The sequence below is a fragment of the Rattus norvegicus genome, chromosome 7, assembly GCF_036323735.1.
Source record: "Rattus norvegicus strain BN/NHsdMcwi chromosome 7, GRCr8, whole genome shotgun sequence".
NCBI lineage: Eukaryota > Metazoa > Chordata > Mammalia > Rodentia > Muridae > Rattus > Rattus norvegicus.
In genome coordinates this window covers 120,572,195-120,600,062 of record NC_086025.1, presented here as the reverse complement: position 1 = coordinate 120,600,062, position 27,868 = coordinate 120,572,195, and the positions used below count along the sequence as shown (strand labels likewise).

Here is a 27,868-nt window from a genome sequence, read left to right as displayed (position 1 = left end):
CAGTCTGGGGTCACTCAAATACCATACCTCCAGAAGCTGGAACAGAAAAGAGCCTTTGCAGCTGACACTCATGGTGGTTCCCAAGGAGGGCACGCCTGTTGTCTCACAAGAAAGCGAAATCCTTAGGGTCTGATCTTTAGCTGACTCACCAGACACTCTGAGCTGAGCCAACCTATAGTTCCTACCCACTCCTTCCACCACACCCCACCCCTATCCTAATTATGCAAACCCATGTTCCACCAGGGAGAGAGGCCTTCCCTCTATGCTGGAACAATGTAAATGGAAAACCATCATGGACCCTGAGCTCCTCAAGTCTGACCTTATAAGCACTTACATCCCCCAATCAGCACCACCTCTCCTGGTGACCAGCCAGATAACTGACCTAACCCTATGTGATCTTGGGAGAGAAAGACAGTCCCCCTGATTTTGGAAGTAGTCATGCTCAAGCTCAAACATGAGGGTGTGTCATTCCACGGTTTTGGACTTGGGGCAGGTTGCATCGCTTTAGCCTCAAAAGTCTTATCAGTAAAATCTTCCAGCCTAGCAGTGTTCTTAGGCATAGAGGAGATGGGGAATAATGGATTAAAACATGCTCCTCTCCACTCGCGCACCACCGTTACCATGATTATCAAATCACCATCATCTATAATAGCATTGCCATCAACACCGCTATCATGATCACCATCATCATCACCATAACCTACTCTATCACCGTCGTCACCATCAACACCATTATCCCCACCATCACTACCATCATCCACAGTATCATCAGCATCACCACCACTGCCCTCAACAATGTGATTATCATCATGATGGCCATCACCCATACTAGTACTACCATTGATTATCAGCATCATCACCACCATTGCCATGACGACTATAATCACCATCATCATGAGGACCATCACTATCGTTCCCACTACGATCATCATCACCCAAAATGAAATAACCACTACGATTTTCATCACAATCTCTTTCATCAACATCACCACCAGGATAACCATCGTCACCTCACCATCAATATCGCCACTACCACCAATATCAACATCATCACCATCACTAACACTCCATTGCCACAATCATATAATCATTGTCATGATATCTCCCACATGACCAACATTACTGTAACCCGTAACAGGTTAACACTATAAACCAGTGGTTCTCCACCTTTCTAAGGCTGTCACCTTTTAATACAGTTCCTGACACTGTGGTGACACCCAAGCATAAAATTATTCCGTTGCTACGTTCTAACTATAATTTTGCTGTTATGAACTGTATTGTAAATATCTGATATGCAGGATATATTAGATGTGACCCTGTGAATGAGCCTTTCCACCCCCAATGGGGGTTGTGATGCTCAGGTTGAGAACCACTGACTAAGCCAAGTTCAGATACCTTTCACTCCAAACACATGCATTTCTTTTTTTTTTCTTTTTTTCGGGGCCAGGGATCGAACCCAGGGCCTTGCGTTTGCTAGGCAAGCGCTCTACTACTGAGCTAAATCCCCAACCCCACAAATGCATTTCTTATCCATCCTCCCAGAGGGATTTCCAGCCTGCCTGGGGCCCTCAGCTTTCTCCAGATTCTCCTCCTTGGAGGGAATTAGAAGAGAGGAAAGAGAGTATCTTTAGGCTGTTGACAAGGCCAAATAACAAACAATCTGCCAAGGGATCTCATAACTCTCAGACTCACAGTACAGATCAGAGACAACTAAGGAACAGGTCCTGACCCAAGGTCAACCTAATAGCGAGTGAAGGCATTAGAACCCAGGAGGACAGTCAGGCATGTACTTGGAGCGCTCCATGTGGTAGCAGGTAGCCTGGGTCAGGAAGTAGGACCAGGCTGAGGACCATCTGTAAAGGATAAGGGGAGAGGGCTCACCTCTTGCTTGTCCCCCACTGCTGATCCACACCCACAAGTCTACGTACGTAGACTAACCACCAGAGCTACAACATCCATAGGTCTACGTAAAAGCTGCCATGACCCTGTGACAGGACTCCAGCTCAGATACAGGGGATATCTCAAAGATCATGGCCCTCTGCCCAGCTCTGTTGGGTTGCAGTTGCTCTGTGATGTCACTTTGGGGGGGCACCTGAGAAGGCAGGACTCAGAGCTCAGGGGCCCGGCCACAGTAAGGCATTGTGGGAATAGCAGCTTCCAGATATTCACTTCCTACTTCCAAGGAACATGTTGGCAATATGAGACAGAGCATGAAGAGACTGTGTCAGGCCCAATGTACCATCCAGGCTCTTGTAGCACTGGCCAGGATCTCTGAGTCAAGGTGTGTCTTTTATGAAGGTCACTCTGCCATTCTGAGCTTGGAGACAGGTTAAATGGCCCATGGAGTTCACTGTGAGCTATTGACTTGGCATCCCCAAAAGGCTGGTGGTGGTGGCTGGGGAAGACACCCATACCCCTGGAAGGCAACTGGTCCTGAGGAAGGACAACCAGGTTGGGGCATTTCTGTGACATGCTCCCAGGCATCTCTTGAACTGTGTAACCTACACACCCAACATCAATTTCCAACCTCCACATTAATGCTCACATATGCAACAACACATATGTAACTGTGTAACCTGTGTAACAACTATTCTGGGTGTGGACCCTGTTCAAACACAAGGCATATAAACACAAATAGGTGTCAAGAGGTCTTTAAAAGACTTATGTACATGTATACATGTACATAGTAAACTAGTACATACACTTACATGTACAGATGCACATATATATTCAATATATATATACATTCAATATATACATTCAATATATATATACACATATATACACATATATACATATACATACATATATATATATATATGTATATATATATCAAAGAGTCTGGGGGAGTGGCTCTGTCAGTAAGCCACTTAAAGGAAACTCAGTTGGGATCCCCAACACACACATTAAAAACTGGATGTGGCAATGTACACTTGTTATCTATCCCAAGGAAGTGGAAACAGACAGATTCCAAAGGCTTACCAGCCTTCTCAGCAGATCTGCAAGCCTCAGGTCCCAGAAAAAGACATCTCTCAAAACATATGATGGAGGGTAATTGAAGAAGACACCCAACATCAACCTCCATATTAATGCTCACATATGGAACTGCACATGTGTGCACACATACAAGAACACATCTGTGCACACACACACACTGTGAAGAGGTTAATTTGAGGACACATCTACAATGGAAGTAGTGTGTCTATGATGGCTGCTTTCAGGTAGGCAGGCCTGTTTTTGTCCCTCCCACTGGTGATGTCACGTTTGCCATCACTGTTGTTTTGGGACTCCCACGGTATGTAGTGTGGGAGAAGCCAACTGTGACAAACTCTGTGGTGCAGAGCACATGATGCCTGAGGATCTCGGGGGGTACCACCCTCTGTCCACTCATTCTCTCCTTCCTTTTCAATGGAATCATAAACACTGGTAGCAATGGGGAGACAAAACAGGGCCACTACTCTCAAATAGGGAAAGTCAAGAGGTACAAAATAAGCCCCAAGCAGAGGCCAGAAGAGCATGAAGGCAGAAGGCCCCATCTGGATAGCAGCTGGTGCTCTGTATGCTGGGTCATGGCACCTTTTTCCTCAGCTGCACAGTGGCTGGTGGCTCGCAGACTGAGCACGGCACCTCTTCTCTCTCAAGTGGAAGCCTTAGGAGCTGTGGTGGTGTCTAAAAATAGTGGTGACTGTCTCTTCTCAGGGGAGGCTGTTCCTTGGGCCTCTGAGGCAGAGAAAGGGATGGGATTGCATTCCTATGAAGCCCACAATGGTCATATTAAAGGTTGCTCTTGCTATTGGAGGTACAGACAGTATCAAGGATGAGTGAACCTGCTGAGAGACAGAGAGAAAGCCACGGCATCTCCCTCCCGCGCTGGTCGATATGGGAGTCCTACCAGGAGCTGCCTATGAGAATAGAACTTCCCTTTTACGTCTGCATGTCACCCCGAAACCAATGGGGTATAGAGCCATAGCATCAACCCAAGTCTACTCAAGGGTCAAGGACACTGACTCCTCCCTCAATGTGGATCTCATGAAAGACCATGTCCAATTTGGCCAATCTCTGCTGACCGCCAAGCCAGCCTGTCCACAACGGATGTTCACTGGCCCAGGATGCCTTCACGATCCTTGAGATAAGACAGGCCATAGATACTCTATCTCTGGTCCCTGCTTCTCACTCACATCTCTTCCGCATGCCAGAAGAGGGAGGTGGCTAGGACCATGGCCTCAGGACAAGGCTGGTGAGGAGAGATCAAAATAGGCAAGAGAGTGGGATTCCAACCCCAAGGCTCAGCTCCAGGGAAGCTAGGGGTAAGCCCCAGAGCTAATCGCCATGACAATACTTTAACCACATCCTGAACTTTGACCCACATAAGATGCCTGAAAGAGAGATTCCAGGAGCTTTAGGTGGGGGGGGGGGGTTACAGGACCAGAGGGGAATATCCAGAGAGGGCTCAGGGTTCCACACTGTTCTATCACCATTTGCCTACTTGGCAGGTCTGAGTTCATCCTTTATAATAAAAAGGATTCCTCTAGTTTTCCAGAAACTCAAATGTGGAGTCAGAGGGAGGTATGGAACCCTTGCTTCCCAGCAAGCCAGTCATAAGTAGAGATGGAGGTCAGGACTGGATTCAAGTCTGCAGCATGGTAGTCCGTGCACTGAGCCCTAGTCTTACCTGGCATTGCTCTCCGTGCTTTGGTGATATGCCAGTGCGTGGCTGGCTTAGTGTTTGAAGAGCTGGAAGGTGTGAGAAACCCATGCCAGGAGTGGGAAGGTGGAAGGGAGAGGAACCTGCCACCCATGGACCCCAACAGCTCAGGGCATCCTGTTACCCTAAGTGACATATCACACAGCTGTCTGAGAACAAGGCCACTGCCAGGCTCCAGCATGGCCAGTCTCCCAGTGCTGGCATTTGGAGCGGCTGTTGTAAGCTCCATGCCTCCAATGCTTTGACGTTGGGGGTTTTATCACTGCTAACGCATTACCACTGGCCTCTTGAAATGGTAAGATGAGTTTCCCTCTCTGTCAGCCAAGCCATAGTGCTCAGGTATTTGGTTATTGTTCTGATGGGTTTGTGTGGATGTTTTATGAATGAGACTAACGTTCGAATTAGTCAACTCCACATGGGCAAGGCAGATGGCCCTCCATAATGTGGGTAGGCCTCAGCCAGGCAGAACCAAGGCCAAGCCCACTGAGCCAGAGGAGTTTGGCCAGCAGAGGCCTTCACTGGACCCAGGCCTGCTACCACCTGCCCCACAGAGCTCCATGTGTCCCTGCACATCACAGGGGCCAATCACTGACATGTCTCTCTCTCTCTCTCTCTCTCTCTCTCTCTCTCTCTCTCTCTCTCTCTCTCTCATCATCATCATCATCATCATCATCATCATCATCATCATCATCATCATCAGGAACTCAGATATCTGCTCCACTGCTGTCCAAGCTCACCAAGTGATCCCTCCTCAGGCTTCTAAGTCTTACATATTTTTCAGCCAAGACACCTTCCTGAGTGCTACCTGGGGGACCAACGCTGAGATGCTCTCCAGTCTGCCCAGCCTCACCTCCCCCACGACAGGTTCTACACTCTCAGAGGGCATACCTTGGCCTGCATACCGCATCTTGTTTGCAGCCGATCTCTGGGAAGTTTCCCCACCCACAAAGGTCTTCACGGGGAATGTTGGGGACAGGGCAAGAGGGGAAGCAAAGAGGAACCAGATATGGGGACTACCCCTCACCCTCAAGCCAGTGGAGGAATGAGAGGAGATACTGAGCACCGGGGAGTCTCAGGGGCAGGACCTGGGGCACAGGGAACTACCAGACTACGGATGACTCTGCAAAAGATGGCCATGCTGTCTATACTCATAGAAAATACCTCATCAGGAGAATACCTACAGAACCACAGCTTTGTGAACCGTGAGTGGATCCAGGAATATCAACCTTAACAAATAAACCAATCCTTGCTTAAGGCAACTTGCCTATGGGAAACTGATGGGCAGCACAGAGGGAGGTTGCATGAGTCTTAAGGAGTGCATAGGTTAACAAATGCCAACAAGGGAAGCCCATGGCCATCACCCTTCTGGTATCCCAGAGACCCAGAGCCCCCAAAGTCAGGGGAGCCACAAGAAACAGACAGTGGGCCCTTGGCATTCGGAACCGCATCTGATTCCCCTTGCCCCTGTTCCATGATGCAACTCCATCTGTCTGACTCTCAAGAAGGCAATATATTTTTTAATTAGATGAAAACTACCGGTAGAGCAGGCATGATTCCTCCAGATGATCCCAGCTTTGAAACCCTCCCGCTCTCACTCTCTCTAAACCTGTGAGATACAGGCATGGCTTTCAGCTATGTTTCAAAGCTTTGGAACATGGCTGCGTAACACAAAAGTTAAGATTTGAACAGTAATACCACTAATTCCCCTGTAACAGAGCTTAAACAGAGCCGAATGAGAGATAATGAATGTCCTGCTACAAATCACGCCCGAAGATGCATTATCATACTTAAGGACTTTTTTTTTTGCATAATCTCACCACTTAATAAGGCTACAAGATCTCATGTATGAGAAGTTTTAATTTATTCAGCTTGTAACTCAGCCGTATTTGAGAAACATCTCAGTTCTGAAAGGATTAAAGCCGAGTAACGTTGGCACGGCCCTGCGTAGGCACTAATTAAACCGCGTGTGGGGACCGCCACAGCTGGTGGGAACCAGCCTCTAGAGGAACCCAGTCCCCCACAGAACAGGTACCGAGCTTCCCACTGAGCTGCTGCCCTATACCGAAGTTTGTGGTTGTTATTTTTTCCATTGCTTTTGTCTTCTCAATCCTTGACCAATTTTTACATCACCAATAGCCCTGTATGATCCCTGGGACACTGAGGCTATAGGCTCTGTCCAGACTAAGCTAGATCCAGAAAGATGCTAGGCGAGACTGTCTCAGCTGCTGGGAGAGTGTGACAACCTGTCCAACATGCAGGTTTACTTCTTCAGACTTCTCAAGCCCAGCCACTAGCAGATGCATCTGCTTCTAGACCACTCTAGGGGGTTCGTGGGCTGGGATGATATCTACCAAGGGGTGGAGTGAAAAAGGCATAAGGTGCCACCACTGATATCAGAGCCAAGGCAGAGGTAGTAGAGATTTCCCAGTTCCTGTAGATGAACCATGCTGAGAAAATGAAAAGAGAGTTTCCATCCACTCCAGTCTCCACTGGGTCTTGAGGGCTGTAGGCACTGAGTGAACAGGGCAAAGTTGCAATCATGCTCAGAGAAACCCCAAAGTAAAACCCAGGGCTCCCAAGACTCATGGGACTTGTGGAAATGCTGATTCCCAGAGTCGTCCAATGGGGGCTGTGCTTACCAGTGTAGGCCAGTAATTAAGGATTATAGAAACCTTCAGACAATACAGGCCACTCGAGTGTTCATGGGGTAGGGGAGTCATAAGGGCTGCACAGGGTAAATACAAAACAAATGAGGGAGGGGCGAGCTCCATTCCACCTGTGAACTATCTCCCAGGTCTCAGAGGCAAGACAGAATATGGGAGCATGGCTGTCACAGGTCTGCACTGAGGGCTCAATCCACATACCCATCTTCACATCCATCCATCCTGTCACTCACCCTTTCACCTATCAACCCATATAATCTACCCACTCACTTATCCACTTACCCACCCATCCAGTCATCTTTACATAACCCAGAAAAACATAGTATCCATCGATCCATCTACCTATCCATCCATCTACCCATCCATCTATCCATCCATCCACCCATCCATCTATCCATCCATCCACCCATCCATCTACCAACTCACTCATCCATCTATCCACCCATCCATCTATCCATCCATCATCTGTCCACCCATCCACCCATCTACACGCCCACCCACACACCAGTCCATCCATCCATCTATCCATCCATCCATCCATCCATCCATCCATCCATCCATCCACCCACCTATCCATCCATCCATCCATCCATCCATCCATCCATCCATCCAACCATCCATCCATCCACCCATCCATCTGTCCATCCATCCATCCATCCATCCATCCATCCATCTACCCATCCATCCATCCATCCATCCATCCATCCATCCATCCATCCATCCATCCACCCATCCATCCATCCATCCATCCAACCATCCATCCATCTACCCACCCATCCATCCATCCATCCATCCATCCATCCACCTATCCATCCACCCACCCATCCGTCCACATTTCCATTTTATCCACTCATCCATTTATCCATCCACCATCTGCTTACTCATCCATTCATTTCGCCACCCACCCTCCATTGATCCAACCAAGCACTTGCCCATCCTTTTGCCATCCCTGAGGCAGATAATGGAGACACAAAGACTACCAAGTTCCAACATCTTCACAGCCATCCATCCTACCACCCTTTGCAGATGCCTCTGGATGCTAGAAGAAGGCTGCAAAGTGGGCTCGATGCAGGTACAGAACAGCTGATCAAGCGGGAGAGCTGACTATCTAGGGGCACCAGCTTTGTTGGGTATGTGTCTATGGGGATGGGGGTGGGAGTCCACCGTCACACGACAACCAACCCTTAGCAGAACAGCAACTGCTAGCTGGGAATTGGGGCCCTGAAAACTCCCCTCCCTGGACACATCCTCCAAAGGCATGTATGTGTATGTACATGGAATCACCTATGTGCCCGTTTACATGTGTGTGCTTATTGCTAGGAACATATCAAGGGGATTCCCTATATAGATGTACTCCAAGGCCCCCTCTATTCCTCAACTCTCACACTTCGATAAAACAGATACCAAGAGGCCAGCCAGGGTTTGTTGGACAATTAACTCCTGGTCTGCAATCTAGGATGGATCAGCCCTGTGCAGCTCTTTGACCCCATGCACTGTCCCCAGCATAGGGACATTCCTACATTACTCTACAGCCAGAAAGAACACAGTTCAGAGGCCTGGCTTGGCACCATGCAGGGAGGCTTTTGTTTTCTGTCACTTTCAACAGGCCTCTCAGGAAACAACAGCCATTAAAAAGAAGACTTGAAAAATAGTGCCACAATCAACTAGAGTCATAGACAGTATGGGTCAGGAACAGAAAATCTTACAGAGACCCTTAGACAACAATGGCCCATTATGATGTTCATGTGCAGGGGAGTCAAAAGGACTGATCCAAGCAGTTAAAATATGTGCGAGTGAATGTGTTATGTGAGTGTGTGCATGTGTGTATGTTGATAGTGGTGGTAATGGTGTGTGTGTGTGTTGATAGTGGTGATAATGGTGGTGATGTTGGTGAATGTACATTTGTGTGTGTGTGTGTGTGTGTGTGTGTGTGTCTGTGTGTGTTGGTAGTGGTGGTAATGGTGGTGGTGGGTGTACGTGTGTGTGTGTGTATGTGTGTGTGTGTGTGTGTGTGTGGTGGGTGCGCATTTGTGTGTGTGTGTTGATAGTGGTGATAATGGTGGTGATGTTGGTGAATGTACATTTGTGTGTGTGTGTGTGTGTGTCTGTGTGTGTTGGTAGTGGTGGTAATGATGGTAGTGATGGTGGCAGCAGCAAGTTCCAAAACCAACTAGAGTGTTAGACAGCGTGGACTAGATCTTAAGAGATGTAGGCTCTGCCCACTGGGCAACCACCATTGTCTACATAATCTAATGGCGATACATAGTCATTCTAAAAGCATTAGCCAATACGATAAACCAGGAAAAGGATATAACATTTCAGGAGCACTTTACTTCACCTGACAAAAATTAAGGGTCACAGGATTCCAGGACACAGCTGGGTAGGATCCCAACCAGCCAACCATGGTTATTCCATCAGTTCACTGCTCAGCACAGGCAGAAGAAAGTGCCCAACAGTGCTGGAATCCAAAGGTGCAGCTTTAACTAACTAGTACCAATAGTCACTTGTTGTACTGGTGTGCTGGGCCATTGAATATCTCTGAAACAACACCCACCCAGGCTCAGCTGTGCAGACCCAAGCCCAATCCAGCCACCTTCTCAGTCACCATCACATGGACCCCAACACCTCAGCCCAAATAGCTCACCTCACCTACATTAGTCATTTCCTCCTTACATCCCCCGATACCATCAACTTGGGACCTGTGTGACCTAGGCAAGCTACTCTGTCCCCTGTAGTCAGTCTGTACACTTTATTCAATATCCTGGGAAAACCAGGTCCAACGCCCTACCTTATATACTACAGGACCACCAGTGATATGAACTGGACACCCAGGCTACAATCTATCAAGGTGACCAGTCAGGAAGAGGGTGTCAGACAGTGTCCATTCAACACTGATTATGGCCATGCCCAGGCATCCACTATATTGGCGCTCTTGTCGTTCCTGCCTATATTTCACAGGGACACCATAATTCCCACAGCTACAAGTGGAGCCCCCATCCTGTGAACTAAAGCCCTCCATTTTAGCCAGCATTGAGGATCCTCAGGTCCTGTACCCAGCAGTAAACATCACAATGGATAGGGTACTCCATTGCTTGAGTCTCTTGATAACAGTTCAAGATAACACTACTATCAGAGTCCTCACTGAGAAATATCATTCACTCTACAACTGAGTCTTCCACCCCTCTGCAAACCCTGGAGGTCAAATGCAGCAGTGTGATGGGCTTTTAACTGACAACTTAAAACGATCTAAAATCACCTGGAAAAAAAAGAGTCCCTCAATGACCTATTATCTTAAAGATATTAATTGATGTGGGAAGACCCATCCACTGTGGGCGGCACTATTCCCTAGGCTTGATGATCTTGGACTGTGTAAGTACAGAGAGGGTGCTGAGCATAAGCATGTATACATTCATTGCTCTCTGCTGACTTTGAGCGTAATGGACTGTAACTTGGAACTGCAGGCTAAATAAACCTTTTTCTCTTAAATTGCTTTTTCAGAGTATTTTTATCACTGCAACAGGAAAAGAAAAAAAGGCAATGCAGAAAAGAGGAATGGAGGTCCATGACTAGAAAAGGTAGATCAGGGGAGGGCTCAGAACCCTGGGTACTACCCACTACTTCCAAAGTCCCGATGGATGGCAGTAATGGCTCTGAATCATCCGCCATGGACTGCGGGAGCCACCCACCCCCTTCCTCACTCACAGGCCTTCCTGAGAGGATGGGAAATAATTCACACACAACCAAATGCTTTGTTCTCACTGCCAGGCTGCCGGCTTAATGGAAAAGAGGACTATCTCACTTTCAATTAATGAGAATTAATGAATGAGGAATAAATCACAAATAAAGAGAATAAGCATTAGGAACACATTTTTAATAACACACCAAGTAAGTCCTAAATTGGGCACAGTCTCGTCCAATTGGAATCAGAAATGCCCGTGGGAAAGCAGGATACAAATGTCAGGCTGCTTTCTTTTGCAATTTGATTTGAAAAAAAAAAAAAAAAAAACAAGAAATGGAAAAACACGCTTCCAAATGGATAGGGGCTCCCCAGCTTCCCAGCTTTCCCAGCTCCCACAGGCACTGTCCTGTGCCCATTCCTAGGGTAGTCAGTCAGTTCAGGAGGACCAGAATACACAGAAATGGCCTAGTCAGTGGGCAGAGAACGGCAGAAGACCCAAGGGCAGGATTCAGATGTAGAGGAAACTAGGGCCAAAGAGGTAGGTGCAGGTTGAAGTCCCCACCTGGCCTCACACAACAGCCTTGAATCTCTCATGTTGAAAGGTAGTCACAGTGTTCTTGGGACCCCAGAGCAACGAACACAATTCTCCCATATTCCCACATGATGATGGGCTGAAGAGTGGCCCTAAAGATGTGTCCACCGAACCCTGGCATCCAGCACTATTTGTAATACAGTATAGCATCTAGAGATGAGACCAATATAGTTGGAGTGGATCTTAAGAGCCCTTCCTGTGGAAAGCAAGATCAGAGATTGTAGCAAAGCAGCTATGAGCTAGGAAGATGTGTGGCTGCCGGCAGCCAACAGAAGACAGGAAAAGAGGCCTACAACAGCTCTGCATTAGATTCCCTAGAAGGGCCCACTCTGTTGACACTTCAATTTCAAACATCTGACCTCTAGCCGGCAAGAAGGTAAACTAGTCTTTAAAGCTGCCTAGTTTGGGGCCACTTGTCATCACCGTTCCAGGACGTGGCCACCTTTTTAATATCAAAAGATATTTAGTAGAATCCTTATCCATTAGTCTCCCCTGGTATGGTATCTTTGACGTCAGATCACTTTGCAAGCTTGCTATGGCTGGAGAAAACCTCCTCATGCCACGGTCCATGTAGGCCTCCACACACCTATCTGGACCTTTCCAGGATCCCTACAGTCAAAGCCCTGCTGCCTACCACATGAAGCCATGGCTCCTCTGTTCTGTCCACTTCAGCTCAAGCCATTCTGAGCACAGGCATTTAGCAGGTGCCATCAAGTCCCACCCACCCTGTGACTAGGGACGTCAGCATGTCCACGCATCACTTTACTATGAAAAAGACACTTTCCATCACCCTGTAAATAGAGCCAGCGCCATTCCATAAATAGAAGGCAGCCATAAAAGTAAACTCATGCCATTAAAATGAAAAATGCCATCCGCATCCCGTGTAAAACTCTCTTGCAGGCCGACAACGGTATGTGCCCTTGATCTGGGAGGAGGATGAATTTGTGTGTGGAAGGATATTAGTATTTTTCTGGATTTCCCATCCCAAACCAATTTGATGGGAACACCAGCTTCTGTTTGAAGCCCCAGCTCAAGAGGCCATTCCTGTGGGATCCTATCTCCCTATCAGAAAGTCACACCTAAACTTTCATGAAGACAAAACATCTGCCCCTCCCCCCAGGACTTCCAGGAGGTGTAGAAGAGGAGAGGAATCAGGTCCTGACCTGACCCAGGAGCTATCTGCCCAGAGCATGCATATGAACACACACACAGAATACAGAATATACCACATACATACATGTATCACACCCAGACAATACATACATACACACCATATACATATGCCACACACATACATGCAAATGAACACATATACATGTTTATGCATACAACACACATACCACACACCATATGTAAACATCACACATATATATCCATACCTGTGCCCTCCACAGTACACACCGCACATACACATACACACCACCACCACCACATGGATATACCATACACACACACACACACACACACACACACACACAACACATACAAGGGTGGGCTCCAACTCTTGGCTCTTAGGATCCTTCCGTTATTTGTGTATGCAGCCACTGTTTCTTGAAACTAGCCTATGATTTCCCACAAACTCATTGAGTAAAACAAGATAGTTTTGCTTTGGATACCTAAAGCCTGATCTGAGATCAAGGTGTAGGCCGAGACATGTTCCCCACAGGCTCTAGGGGAGTGTGTTTTCTGCAGAATGTCCCCAGACACTGCTTCCAGTTTCACATGTCACTTCCAACACCTGGTGTTAAGTGCACGAGCATTTGGTGTTGTTTGCATGTGTGTGGTGGGGGAGGGGCAGGGGGAGCGTGTCTCTTCTATACAAGAGTTTGTTCCTGTATTTCAGACACAGCAATAGCATCCCCAAATCATATCTGTGAAGAGTTTTAGCCTGAAAAAGGAACACTGAGTGTCTGGGTTCGCCTGTTTGGGGACCAGCCAATCGATGACCCCCTCAAAGCATCCTGTCCTCAGAGTATGTGGATTCCGTTCCTGCTCCAGCCTCCACACCAGCCCAGGGAACCCTGGCCAGCCACCCTCACTGCCTTCCCCCAACACACGTCCCCTGAGCCTGCATTCAGTAAGCACTCGCTACTTGCACACTAAAAGGAGTCTGGCATGTCTATTAAGGTTGTCCCCACGGCAACAGGCAGAAGAACAAGAAGCTGTCACTGTGCGGGTGTTCCCTGGGGACAGGAGGTCTGAAGATGCATTCTGTGTCTCTCTGTGAAAGCTGGAGTTATTTATAAGGAGGGCTCAGGCTCTATCGGCGAGGCGAATCGGAGGGCCTGCTTCACTGCCTCTCTGCTCCTCAGAAGGGAGGGAATTGCCTAATAAAATCCGCCTTCTCCAAGGCAGACGCTGGCTTTGGAAAGTGTATATTTTAAAGGCTGCATGACCTCTTCTAAATATACCCAGAAGGATCACATGGGCCCAGGAGGCTCCACACAGGACAATCTTGGAGGACAGATCTGCCTATTGGCTCCTGAAACGTCTGCTGGTTCTTGTCCTAAAACAGCAGTTCTCAGCCTGTTGGTCTTGACCCTTTTGGGGGTTGAGTATCAGATATTTGTATTATGATTCACAACAGTAGCAAAATTACAGTTATAAAGCAGCAACATAAAGTTTCATGGTTGGGGGTCACCACAGCATGAGGAACTGTACTAAAGGGTCATAGCATTAGAGTGGTTGAGAACCGCTGTCCTAGGCTGTGGCTTGTTTGCCCAGATGTAGAGCTTTGAGATGTACCAGGCCCTGTGCTGCCCAACATGAGACAAGGACACACAGAGAAACAGCCAGTGGCTGTCCCTGATGTTGGAGCCAGGGACCATTAACTAGAAGCCACCCTCAGCATCAGAGGTCAATCTGCTGCGGCCCACAATGACTCAATTTGAACCTGGCCTAGGGGATGGTCAAGAGTCAGATTGTAGGTGGCCTCTTACCGTCTTGAAACTTCTAGAATCTGTGTCTTGCAGGCACACCCCAGTCATTCAGGTAACATTCCAGGGCACACAGCTGCTGGATTTGCTCACTGGAAGCTGGTCTAGAAAGGGCCCTGGAATGGTTACCTGGTCCTTGCCTAGCCTTCAAGTTCCTACTCCTGGAGCTGTAGCCAAGATTCCGTGACTCTGTCCTTGAGTTTCCTCAAGGGCAGTCTTGAAACAGTCACTCTCCTCGAAGGTGGGTTGAGGATTAAATGAGGTGACAGCTAAGAGCTGTCACTTTGGTCACCTGCCAGGCCTGTGTGCATGCTCAGCACCCCCCAGACCTGTGCTTTGCCTCTCTGTCACTGCAGAGATGACCCCATCCTTACTTCAAGGTAAACGCTGACCCTGCAGCCAACTTATTTCCACAAGGAGATCTTGTATCCCTGAGGGGTTACCAGTGAGCAGAGAGAGCTAGCTTAGGGAGACCCCCAGCGGTCTGGTCTACCAGCCTCCCTCCTGGAGCCAAACAACTGGAAAAGGGGTGGAGCCTGGGGCCTCATTCCAACCCACCAGAGGCGCTGCTAGGAAGCAAGGTCCACATTTAAGCAACTCAAGGGGTCAGAAAGTAGGTAGGCTACAACGCACTCTGTGTACCCTGGCTACAGAGAACCATAAAACCCAGATCAGTCTATAAAAGCACACATACAAGAGGCAGGATTGCTATCTGACTATCTAGAGATGTCCCACAAAACAGGGGCCCAGTATCTTTGTGGCCACTCTTGCTAACACCAGTCACTCCAGGCCCTTTGGGGTCCATGCTGTGGATCTGGAACCCCCAATGCTCATTTTAAGTCAAGTCAACAGGAGCCACTGTCCTGAGGCCTACGGTGGCAGCTCTCCAATACATTGAGGCCCACACCGGCATGGCCCACCCCAGTTGTCCCTGCTACCCAGGATCATGTTTTTGTTAACATGGTCAGCAAGACAATTTTCCCTTCTGCACCTGAGCCCAGGGGCGGCATGAGAAAACAGGGTCTATTGGGTCCTCTGTCCCCACAGAAGGCATGTGGCAGACAGGTGCAGGCTCTATGCACGCTTCTGGAATAGCCAACTGGCAGCTCTCAGAGGAAGGCCATGGCTAGAGCCATTTAGGCTTTCAACAGAATGTGGGGTACCAGAGTGGGAGTGAGGTGGGTGCTCCCTGTCAACAGAGGCTATTCCCTGACAAACTCAGCTTCTACATTGTCTGAAGCATTACCCACAACAAAGAAACAGCACACAAGGTAAGAGAAGCAATGAGAGGGCAAGCAAATACTCATGGCCCAAGGCACTGCTAGTCCTACAGTGGGCTTCTACTGCTGTGGTAAAATGTCATGACCATACAACAATCTGGGGAGGGAAGGGTTTATTTCATCTTATAATTCCCAGGTTACACACTATCATTAAGCAGGAAAGCAGAGGCAAGGACTGACGCAGAGGCCATAGAGGAATGCTTCTGACTGGCTTGCTCAGCCTACTTTCTTATAGCACCTAGGACCACCGCCCCAGGGATGGCATTGCTCACATTGTGTGGGACCTCCCATACCAATCATCAATCAAGAAGCTATACCACAGGCTTGCCCTCTGGTCAATATGGAGGGGGATTATTTTCTCAAGTGAAGCTCCCTCTTTCAAAAATAACTCTAGCTTGTGTCATGTTAACGTAAAACCAGCCACCACAGTAGATCCCTTGTCAGCTTGACACACAAATGTCACTGTTAAAATGTTACCATCTTCAACATCCCATATTAATATTAATATCATCATGCAAGACAATCCAACTTTTACATGTCTGAGAATCTTTAAAAATCGAAACCCTTTAATAAGAGTTCAGTTTCAAAAAAAAAAAATAAGAGTTCAGTTTCATCGAAATGTCCAGTATCTGCCAAAGCTCCGAGTTTCTCTAAAATACCTAAAATTTCCCTAAAATTCAAAAATCTTGCAACTGAGGGCTTCCATAAGATCAGACATAAGTGACTTACTTTCTTACTCTAAGGACAGTGGTGGGGAAAACCAGGGCACAGTCACAACCTAATCAAAGTAAAACCAATGTCTGACAGTGTAAAAGGGGCAGTGTCAGACATCTGGGCCACTTCTCCAACTCTGTCCTCTACAGCCTATGTAGCTTTTCTCCTAGATCAAGGGCAGCTCCACTCCATGGCTGCTGCTGTCCTTGGCTGTCATCCCATGATACTGGCATGTCCCTAATGCTGGAGGCTCTGCAACTGGGATACACTGTCACCGGCAGCAACTCCGTCTCTCTTCAGGAACTCACACTTATACATGGTAACCGGCCTCCACTTCTGTGCATGACCCTGTCAATCCTGGGGCTTCCACCGCAATTACTAACAGCCTGTCCCAACCCTTCATGGTGTGTGACTCTAGAGAACCCTGACTAATACAAAGTCTCAGTGTGAGGTCTCCATGTCCAACCTCTTCAAAACCAGCTCCATCTGGGAGACTGACATTGCCAAGTACGGCTGTCAACGCAGGTATGACTTTGATCACTTCGGGCCCACACCCAACACGTGCTGCTGCTCCGAAGAAAAGACTTCCCAGAAGACTCTGCCTCAATGATGACAAATGGCCCTGGTGGAGTCTCTGCTTCCCTAAGAAACTTTAGGGGTCAGGCCCCCATCATCTGCACTGTTCTCAGCATCATCTTCCAAGTTCCTACAACTTCTCATCGAGCTCTGGGAACCAAAATGACTTTTCTAGGCTGAAGTTCAAAAATCCTCCCACAGTTCTCCCCTGAAAGATGGCTAAGTCCATCACAGCGATACCCTAATCCTGGTACCAAGTTTCATCTAAGCTTCCGGGCTTTTATTGTTATGATAAAACACCATGTCCATTAGCAACTTGTGAAAGAAAGAGTTTATTTCATCTTACGACTATAAGATGATAGACAGTCCATCGTTGCGGGAAGTCAGAGCAGGAACTCAAGGTAGGAACCCGGAGGCAGGAGCTGATACAGAGGCCGTAGGAGAGCTGCTTACAGATGTGCCCCCTCGAGACTTGTGTAGCCTGCGTTTAGATCACCAAGGACCAGCAGCCCAGGAATAGCACTGACTATAGTGAGTTACACTCTCCCGCATGAATCATCAATCAAGGAGATGTACTACAGGATGGCCCACAGGCCAGTCTAACAGGGGCATTTTCTCAACTGAATTCCCTCTTGTCAAATGACTCTAACTTGTGTCGAGTTGACATAAAACTCACAGCACATGGCTGGTGCCTCACCCTAGGGATCTGCCTGAGTCATCCTCACATGGGTGGGCTGGGATAGTTTCAAAGTTATGTTCTATTATCCAAGCTAGACCCAGGTCTGTCCGTGGGAACAGGACAGATCAGCAGAGAGCTGGCAGGGGCAGGGGATGTCACTGCTCCAAGACCTCCTCTGTCCTTCCACTCACTAAGTGTCACATGCATAAAGAAGCCAGCCTGATCTCACTCACTGGGAAACTTTCTCCAAAAGATGGAGACCTTGGAGCCTGTCTGTGGCAGTGAACCCAGATGTCTACAAGATGGGGCTGGGGATGTGTATGGTGAGCCTAGCTTCCACTTCCTGCCATGCTGTTCCAACGAGGTGCCTGTTTGCTGAAGAAAAGGGCTAAGATCTCTTGGGCATTGTGAAGGTTGCCAGCTATGTACAGTGGAGTCTAGACAGGGGCTTCAAGAACACATCCAACAGTGCCAGGGCCAGCAACTAGGAGTCGAGCAGGATACAGGCACCAGCCGTAGAAGCCAGGCCTTCCTGAGGGACACCACTTCTTCCAGACTGCCAATATTTGCTCATCCTTCTCTGTAGAAGGTGACAGTGTCTTGGCTTTTGTCAGTTCCATGGAGGCACAGTGAGATTCTAGACAGGGCCTACCCTTGAGCTGAGCACATAGTCCAGCTGGGGGCGGGGTAGAAGAACTACAGAGCAGCTGCTGCCCAGGACAGGGGCTGATCCACCCTTCCCCTACCACCTATCCACAGTGCATGACCTTTGTAGCACTACCCACTCGGACGTGGCCCTTACTGTTGCCTTGGCACTTAGTAACCAGGACACCGGCCTCCTGGAAAATGTCTTCACCCAACTCACTGAGTGTACCCCTGGATGAACCCTCCACGAGAGCAGAAGAAAATGAGCGTAAGAACAAGGGGTCCCCATCACCCTCACCAGGGCAGTGCTGGCATCTGTTCTAGTCTCTTTGTGTGCCCTAGACCCCAGGCTTGGCTCCAGTCCTGATGTGAACCTGTGTGGCCACCCCTGGCCACCTGGCCCCTTATGCAGGCCAGAATTTCACTTTCCTCATGGAAGGCTCCTCTCTTAGATAAGATTGTAGAGGCCTGTCAATCTTATGGGATCCCCCTCTCCTTACCACCACCACTATCACCACCATCATTACCAAACCAGGGAGGTCACAGGACACAGTAGACAATCACAGCGCTAAGAGGACACAGAGCCAGGGTCAAGCCTTTCCATGAATTCTCTAGCATTCACCCAACTTGGAGAAAGCAGGAATGAAAGGGACCCAGGCAGAACAGTGGGAGCCAGGACCAGTGTCATGGTTACTCAACTGATGTGCTGAGGCCCCGTTGCTCTAAACAGGGCCTGAGTTATTCCACTCATGCACCACCTGTCTGCCATACCAAGATACCATGAGGTTTGTCTTCTCCCATTGACCTCCTGGCCCTACCCTCAGGAACCCAAGGCCTGCTCTTAGTTCTCAGTAGGCCACACTTCTTCCATGGAAATGCATTGTTTTCCCTTCCTCTAGACACTCCCTGGCCTCTGTGGTATTCTGAATGCTCAGGGAAGGCCTGGCTCCTGGGTGCCAGACACAGGATGGGCAGCAAAAGCAGAGAACAGGCCTGAGGTGGCTCTAACTCCACCATTCTCACTGCAGATGAGAAGACTGTGGAGGTAGGACGCATGGCGTCAGCAAGTGTAATGTGTGTTTGTGTGGGATAGATACATGTATGTGTGCTTTTGTGTGTGTGTGTGTGTGTGTGTGTGTGTGTGTGTGGCATACATTTATGTGTAGGATGTGTGTGCCGTATGTGTTTGCAAGTGTGGTGTGGGTTTGTGTGGGATATATGTGTCATATGTGTTTTCACATGTAACGTGCTCATTTAAGGTGTGTATTTGTGCGGGCGTGCACTTGTATTGGCTGTGAATGGAATGTGGCATGTATCTGGGAAGTAATGTGGTATGGTAGTATGTGTGGCACATGGAATGTATGTGCTTTACATGAATGTATCTACAGTGTATGTTGTGTGTTCTGTCTGTAGGAAGTGTGTATAGATGTTGTTTGCATAGTATCTGTGTGATAAAGCATGAACACATGTTTGTAGTGTATCTGTATGTGTACATGGACAACATACATAGTATATGTATGTATGCAGAGTATGATGTGTTTATGTATTTCGTATGTTATACATATATATTAAATGAGCATGACATATACATATGTTGTGCATACATGGTGTGTGTTTGGTGTTTATTTTGTTTATAGGTATACAGTATATGTATACATTCCAAGTGTGTCTTTGTCTTTGTGGTATGAGGGTATTAAAGTATATAAGGTATTAATATGTTATATGTATATGTGGGATATATATGCATGGCATGTTAATATATCATGCATACATGTTGACTACATGTGCATGAGGTATTAATAAGCCACAAATATATGGGAAAGATTGTAATGAGGTGTCAATGTACATGTTTGTTACGTGCGCATATGGTGTGTGTATACATGTGCTGTGTTTATTTGGTCTACAGTGGATGTATGAGTGTGGTATGTATTTATATGTAGTATAGTTGTACATCATGTGTATGGGTAGTATGACTGCATGTGGTGTTAATATGGGGTATGCATGTATATGTCTTGTATGTACATATATGATGTGACTGTACAGAATATGTGCATATGGAACACGTTTATGTGGTACATATGATGTGCTGTGGTATGCATATCTGTGTATATATGTGTGTGTACCTGGTTTGTACAATGTGTGTACTTAAGCACTACAGTGCCACACCTCATGGTCAAGGGTGAGTTAGGCTGTGGATGATATCCAAGTGAAAGGAAAAGAGGAGCCTTGTGGGGAGGAGTTGCAACACAGGCAGGATGGGGCCCGAGGATGAAGGAAAGAGATCAGAAGGAGCAGAGCCCACTTAGGAAAGAAAATGTGTGCAGGCATCCATGGGCCACAGGCAGACTCGTGAGTCCCTGTCAGGATTCCACGTACGCTCGGGCCATAGGAGGCTACAGACATTCCCACAACACCCAGGGACTCACTTGTATAGAAACGAGGAGAGGGAGCGGTCCCCACTATCACCCTCATTACACAGCTGTATTTTAATCAAGTTCATAATACAGGCTCATGAATTTATATGCTCATGCAAATTACGTACGGTGCAAACATCGCAGATTTAATTAATAGGTAATCGTATGCCCGAACACAAACACCTTACTTACTAAAAGGTCAGCAGTGGACATCCTAAGGCTGCCCCCTCTGACACTCTGTATATTAACAAATACTAAGACCACACACACACACACACACACACACACACACACACACACACACACGCACGCACGTTCTACGAACTGCCTGAGCTGAGCAAGCGGTTCGTTCGCCAGAATTAAGGATCGAGCCTGGCTTTCAAATGCCAGGTTTATGCCACAGCAGGATAGAATACCGAGTTGCCCGAGATGCACAGGGAAGACCAGCTATGTAACTAAGCAGCGAGTCCCCAAGTGGACAGACTGTTCGGATACCCTAGCATGGCTCATCCCTATCGCTACCTGTGTCTCGTGGGTCTTCCCTCTGGCTCTGTGCTGGAGAGCTGGGAAGCTGCTGCTTCTGGCAAGCCATGGTGAGCCAGTGTGCAGTCTCTTCTATTACCAGCCCCTTCATGTTTTCACTTTCACAGTTGTCAGACATTCGGCAGATGAGAATCCCATTACGGTGGATGTGGGTTTTATTTAGATTCTGTGTCACACAGGAAGTGATAGTAAATGATGATAAAGGAGCTGGTTATTTTAATGCTTTTCCAATCCCCATCCCTCTCTAGCAGCTGCTCGCTTGCTTACCTAGCCTCTCAGTAAAGCCTACAGGAAGGCTAAGGAGAAGCAGACATTGGACATGGGGAAGGCACAGGCCCTTTCGGAGCTCTGCATCCTGATAAGGATGGGGAAGACTGCAACGGGGAGCCCTGAAATCCATGGGCAAAGCCGGAACCCTCTACATGCAGCCCCAAGCTACGTTGAAGAGGGTGTGAGATCCAGACTGGGAACTTGCGAGGACACGGGTCTGCAAAGACTTGCCTTAAACACCCAGGATTCAGTCCCTCAGTACAACGTGGGATCTAGGCTAGAGCCAAGCAGAGCTCAGCCTCTACCAAGAATATCGACTGTTGTGAACAGCCTCAGGCTGTTCCAACTCCAGTGGGCTCCACCTGTCCCCACCCACTGCCACAGCCTGTACAGAGAAACACGAATATTTAACAGGAATGATACACTTTTTAAATGCAATAATTTTGTAAAATAAATAAAGATTTTATTTTTATTGTATGAATATTTTTGCCTGAATGTATGTCTGCTTGCCATGTGGTGTGTGTCTGGTCGCCATGGAGGTCAGAAGAGGGCTTCAGATCGCCTGGGAGTGAGTTGCAGGTCTCAGGTTCTCAGCAAAAGGTGCCAGTGTTCTTACTTGCAGAGCCATTTCTCCATCCCTATCAAGATTTTTTTAAAAAATAATTTCTTAGGGCTAGTAACTGGTATGTTGTTCAAACTCTTTGTCTGTTTCTGCTTGTTTTGCTTTTCTTTTTATTTTCTTAAGACAGGGGTTCTCTGTGTAACAGCAGCCCTGGATGTCCTGGAATTTGTTCGGTAGACCAGGCTGGCCTCAAACTCACAGAGATCTGCCCGCCTCTCCCTCCTGAGCACTGGGATTGAAGGTGTGCGCCTCTATGCCTGTCTCTTTGTCCGTTTTGGTTTTTTTTTTTATAAAGATGGTCTACAACCACGAGGATAGGGAAATTGGTAAAGTGCTTGCCAGTGGGCACGAGAATATGACTTTGATCCACAGAAATCATGAAGTAAATAAACAAGCAAATGAAGAAACAAACAAATAGACCTATTTAAAACCTGGGCTTGGAATTGTAGCCTGTGATTCCAGTACTGGAGAAGCAGACAGGTAGGTCCCTGGGGCTCACCGCCAGTCCGCCTAGCTTGTCAGCGAGTTCCAAAGCAGAGAGAGACCCTGTCTCAGGGGGTTGGGGGTCACAGCATCTAAAGAAAGACATTCAAGTTTGACCTCTGGCTTCTACACCTGCAGGTACAACCCCTACACACACACGGACATACAAGCATACACACATGCAAATGCACACAAAAATCCCTAAAGAAACAATAAATAAACAAACTGACCAATGTCGGAGATATACAAGTGTCTGGAGATCGGTGTAGGTCTTACGCGGATGGTGTCACTTAGTGATTTCTACTGAGATACAACCAGTACCCCTGCATGCCTGCCCAGGGTTAAGTGCGTCCCTTTCAGCATGACCACGAAGGCTCACAGAAGAGACTTGACTTCCAAAGTAGTGAGCTAAATAAATAAAAAGTTGAATCCTATTTGCTCAATCAACAGTCAGCTCTGGGGGCAGCCGAGGGAGATAACGCTTGGTGAGGGGAGTCTAAGTTCCGGGGAATTCAGATGCTGGGACTTTGTGCTGGGGCAGCCAGACACAGGTGTTCATCTCCCTCACCAAGCTCCGATATTAACCCGAGAAAGAGGCTTTTTAATAGCAAGTTTGGCTCATGCAACGCTCGCCTAGCTATCAATAGGATTTACAAGGACAGAGAGTTAAACCTCAAATCCACAGCTAATGAAGAAATACAGGGATGCCTCTGCCAGACAAAAGGCTTGGTGGGTTAAATCTTGGCACTGTCTCCTTTCGGTCTCACGGGTCAGAAATCCATGGACCAGCCAGGGCTGGGCTGCAAGTCTCACTGTACTGTTTTGGTTTTCCTACAGGGGTAAGCACCTAAATCAGAGCTTGTGCTGCTGTGCCCTGGCCCAGGTGCTTCAAACATTCAAGAATGTTCATAATCCCAGCTGTTACCCTAACTCCTTGTCCCAAGTCCCACAGAAAAACAAACAAACAAACAACAAAACAAAACAACAAACAACAAAAACCTGTGAGCATAGCCTCCTGCTTCTCCTGCTTTCCATCCTCCACCCACCCTGCTCTGCTCAAATGAGGCAGTAGGATCCAAGCCTCACCCACCCTTGTCCTGACCTGTCCTAGATCCGAGAAGCTAGAGACTATACAAACAGCGCACAAACAAGCAACGCTGGTAATATCCACTGATGCCTGAACCCCACACTTTAGCTCTGGTCACCTGTTCCAGCCCTCTGGCTACCTCCACTGAAACGGCACGGTGAGTGAGACCTGTTCTGACAGAAACTGGACAAGCCGGGGCTGCAATTAGGACCACAATTCTCCTCTCTCCGGGTTCACAGCCCTATTCATCTTTGCAATCGCTGCAAGACAGGCCGGCCAGAGTGGGATGGATTAGCCACAGGGTAGCCCCTATCTCCACACAAAAGAGAAAGTGTGGGAAAAAATGGCTCCCTGGACCTCCCATTCTTCACCCCTCGGGGAGAAAAACCAGCTTTGTGGAAATGGCTACTTATAGGGCTCTTTCTCACTCCATCCCCAGGCAACAAGTCGCACTTGTCCAAGCTTAGCTCCCTCTTTCCTAGCAGATTCCAATCTGTGACCCAAGCCTCCCAGAAGGGCCCTGTGACTCCCCTGGGAACCAGTCTTCTGCCTCTCACGGCACACCCTAAGGCCTATCCCGAGGCTACTGCTTCTAACCACCAGAGACTGAAAAAGAAAAACAAAGAAACAAACATGCAAACAAGTACAGGGATGCCATCCCTGACCTATCTGACAGAAAGTAACAGCAAAGGGGACTGGGATCCTGGGTTACAGAAGCAAACAAGTCAGAATGGACACCAGGGCTCACAAGTCCCCACAGGGAAGGCTGGGTAACCACTTGGGCTTTTCCTCAAGAGCAGCCTCCAAGACACTGCCTTCCTGTTCTATGACCCCATGACCAGCCCATGCTGGCCCCACCTCCTTGCCTTACTCTACCATCTACCACAACATGCACATGTCTACCCACACCAAATACCCAGGCTCCCTGCAGATAAAGGGCTGTCCTGCAAATCCACCCTCAGGGGACATTAGCCTCCACTCCAGAACACAGGTGCCTATGCACACTGCCTTTGTGACCTCATACCTAACCTCCTGGGACACATGAACTTCCCTCTTGACCAAAGGACCAAATCTAACAGCTTTAAAAGACTCTGGAACTGGTTTGTCCCCACCAGTCCCAGGCAGAAGGAACCCATCCACCCGTCAGATGTCTCCAAATGAGCAGCATCTCTTTGGGGCCACATATGACTGCTCATTACAACACAGTAACTCAAACAGGCTAGATGAACCCAGAGAAGCCCAACACTTTAAGTATCCATGTTTTCCCCTCAGGTGAATACACAGAGAACAAAGAAGCAGTGGAAAGGGTAGAGAACTTGGATCCCAAACAAGGTTTCAAAGCATAAGGACCCGATGCCCTGGGGTCTGAGGATACCATGTGGTGGTCTCCACCCCCCACAGCTGTCTAGCAGATGATACCAACTTGATACTGGGGGTGAGGGTAGGGGCTGAATGACTTATAGTTACAGGAAAGTTATCCAGACTCTGGCAGAACCACCCCCTCATGAAGTAGGTCACCTAAGCTTGCGGGAAGACCAGCCTCCAACTCCAAGACCACCTGAGCAGGCTTACCTGCCTACAGCAAAACCAGCTACTTTCTCCAAAGTAGCACCGGAATTCAAGGGAGAACAATGTAACAATGTATGTAGCAAGCCAGAATGCTCACAGGATCCAGGTAGCTCCCAGCATCCAGAAGCTCACTAATTAGGCAAGAACGCTCTAGAATATTGCAAGCCCTATCACCCTTAGGAACCTGGAGCTAGTGAGAAGAGTTGTAGGAATCTGTACCAATACTTTCCAGGGTTTAGCGTTTCCTACTGACCTAGGGGAGGGTTAACCAGTACAGGCATGGTCTGTGCAAGTGCACCAGCAGCCACCTACACTGGGTGCCCGCCAGAGCAGGCTGAGCCCAGAGATACCAAGACCAAGCGGCAAGAAGTTCCCAACAGAGTGTCCACTATTTGCTGCCTACCAATGCACACCAAACAAGCCAATGGAAAGAGTCTCAAAGGGTCGCTGTGACCACAAGAGTCCAATGTGTACCACACAAGCCTCAACAGAGTCTCCAGAACCGGATGGGACAAATCCTGCAATCTAGAAGGGACAAGGAGGGCAACGGAACCCAAAACTTGAGTGTTCTCAAGTTCTAGGCATTCTGGTGATGAAGAATTCTGCCCACCTAAGTCTGGTATGTACCGGACCCCATCTGTAAAGCAGCATGGGGACATGGGTTTAGTTTCCCCAGTCCTCACCCCCTGACACCTTTGCTTCCCCAGCCCCCAATCCATTCAGTGCTGGCCTGCTCAGCGCTGGCTTCAGCCAGGCTACCAAAGTGGAACGCTGGTGCCACCTACCGAGGGTCGATGGCATGCGGGTAGGCGCAACTGCCACCGAGCCTTGCGGGGCAGGGGATGGCAACCGCAGCCTGGGCTTTAGCCTGGGCTCCAGGACTACCCCGGAGCTAGCCAGGCCCCAGCACGTCCGGGATAGCACCTAATCGGTGCCGACCATGAGCCCAGAGGCACTGAGGGGTGGCGGATCCAGCGCTGGGCTTCGGGAAGGCTCGCGCCATCGGCCACTCTGGCCCCGCAGAGCCTCGGCCCACCTCGCTGGCAGCGCTGGAAGGTGCTGGAAGCAGTATCACGCGCAGGGGCCGCCGCGAGCAGTGTGGGGTACCGCGCGCGCCGGGGACTATTACCTTCTTTGAGGAACTGCGCGTGAATCACCAGGACGAGGAAGCAGCAGAGCGCGGCCCCTGCGAGTGCCCAGAGCGCCTTCAGGAGCTGCATCGCGGAGTGCCAACTCGGCCGACGCCCCCGAAGTCGCGCTGCGAAGGTCCAGGCGCCGCATCAGCGCCCCGCTGGGTGCAGCCGCTTTGGCCGCCCGATCGCGCCCTCCATCCGCCGCCAACGCCGCGCTCCGCCGCGATTGGAGGCGCCACTCCGGGAGGCGATCTGTGTCTTTTGGGCAGGGGGAGGGGACGGCGCGGGGGAGGGCGCCGGGGAGGGGGCGGGCGGGGGCGGGGAGGTTAGCAGAAAGTCTCGGGCCGCGGCGGCCGCCGCTCCGGCCACTCGGCCACCATCGCGCGCTGCGGGGCGCGGGGGGCCCGGGAGCGGGGGACTGGCCGCCGCGGCCCCATGAATCAGCCCCGCCGCCGCCCCCGGAGCCGCGCCGCCAGCAGGGCCCAGACCGGCCGCGGATTGCGCAACGGCCCGGCGGGTTGGGGGTCCGGCGCGGCCCCGGCTCCGGTCGCCTGTCGCCCCGCGCCAGAGATCGGTGTCGCCTTCCTCCACTGCTCTGTTGCCGCTGCTGCCGCCGCCGCCTTCTCGGGCTCCGCCGCCGCCGCTGCCCGCTCTCGCTCCGGCGGGGGGCTTAGGGGGCCGCTCCGCCGCCGCTGCCACCGCCGCGCAGAGGCAGCTTCAGGGCCGGGGCTGCGCGCGGTTCGCGGAGCCGCAGCACCATTGCCGCCGCCGGGGGCCGAGTCCTCCGCAGTCCAACTTGCACGGCCCGGAGCCGCCGGGCCGGTCCCCTCGCCCGGGACGGTGCGGGCCTCCGCGCCCAGCCGGGAGAGCGCGCCTCCGCTGCAGCAGCCGGGACGAGGCCGGGCCCAGCGATGCCGCGAGCCGCCCGCGCTGGCTGGGGACGCCGGGGGCGACGCTGAGGGTGGCCGCGCCGACAGGTGGGGCCGGAGACGCTGCGCGCCTCGCCGCCCGCGGGACGCTGATGCTCCGGTGCTGGTGGCGCGCGCCCGCCTCTCGGCTCGGCGTCTTTGCGAGCTGCGGCGGGAACGGGAGCGCGGCGTGAGTCTCTGTCGGCCCAGGCGGCCAGGCCGCGCTGCCTCGGACTCTGGCCCGCGCCTGCCGCCGTCTGTGCAGCGCCCGGGCCGCCGAGCTGCCGATGCGCACTGGGCCGCGGAGGGGACCCGGGGGACCTGGCCGCCCTGCAGCGCCCCCGTCTGGCGTGCCGGCGGGTCAGGTGGG

General features: G+C 49.8%; 1 protein-coding gene across 4 annotated transcripts in view; it reads right to left on the bottom strand.

Annotated features, from left to right (window-relative positions):
- Nucleotides 1–27,868, bottom strand: part of Tafa5 (TAFA chemokine like family member 5) — a 221,274-nt gene that overhangs the window by 114,658 nt on the left and 78,748 nt on the right. For 2 of the 4 annotated variants that reach the window (XM_017595060.3, XM_039079767.2), the window contains exon 1: nucleotides 26,587–26,718. The exons of the other annotated variants lie outside the window; for them this stretch is intronic. In XM_017595060.3, the coding sequence (XP_017450549.1) occupies nucleotides 26,587–26,677 (91 nt within the window). In that variant the 5' untranslated portion in view covers nucleotides 26,678–26,718. Of the gene's footprint in view, nucleotides 1–26,586; nucleotides 26,719–27,868 lie in introns of those variants that run through there. 4 annotated transcript variants of the gene reach the window in all.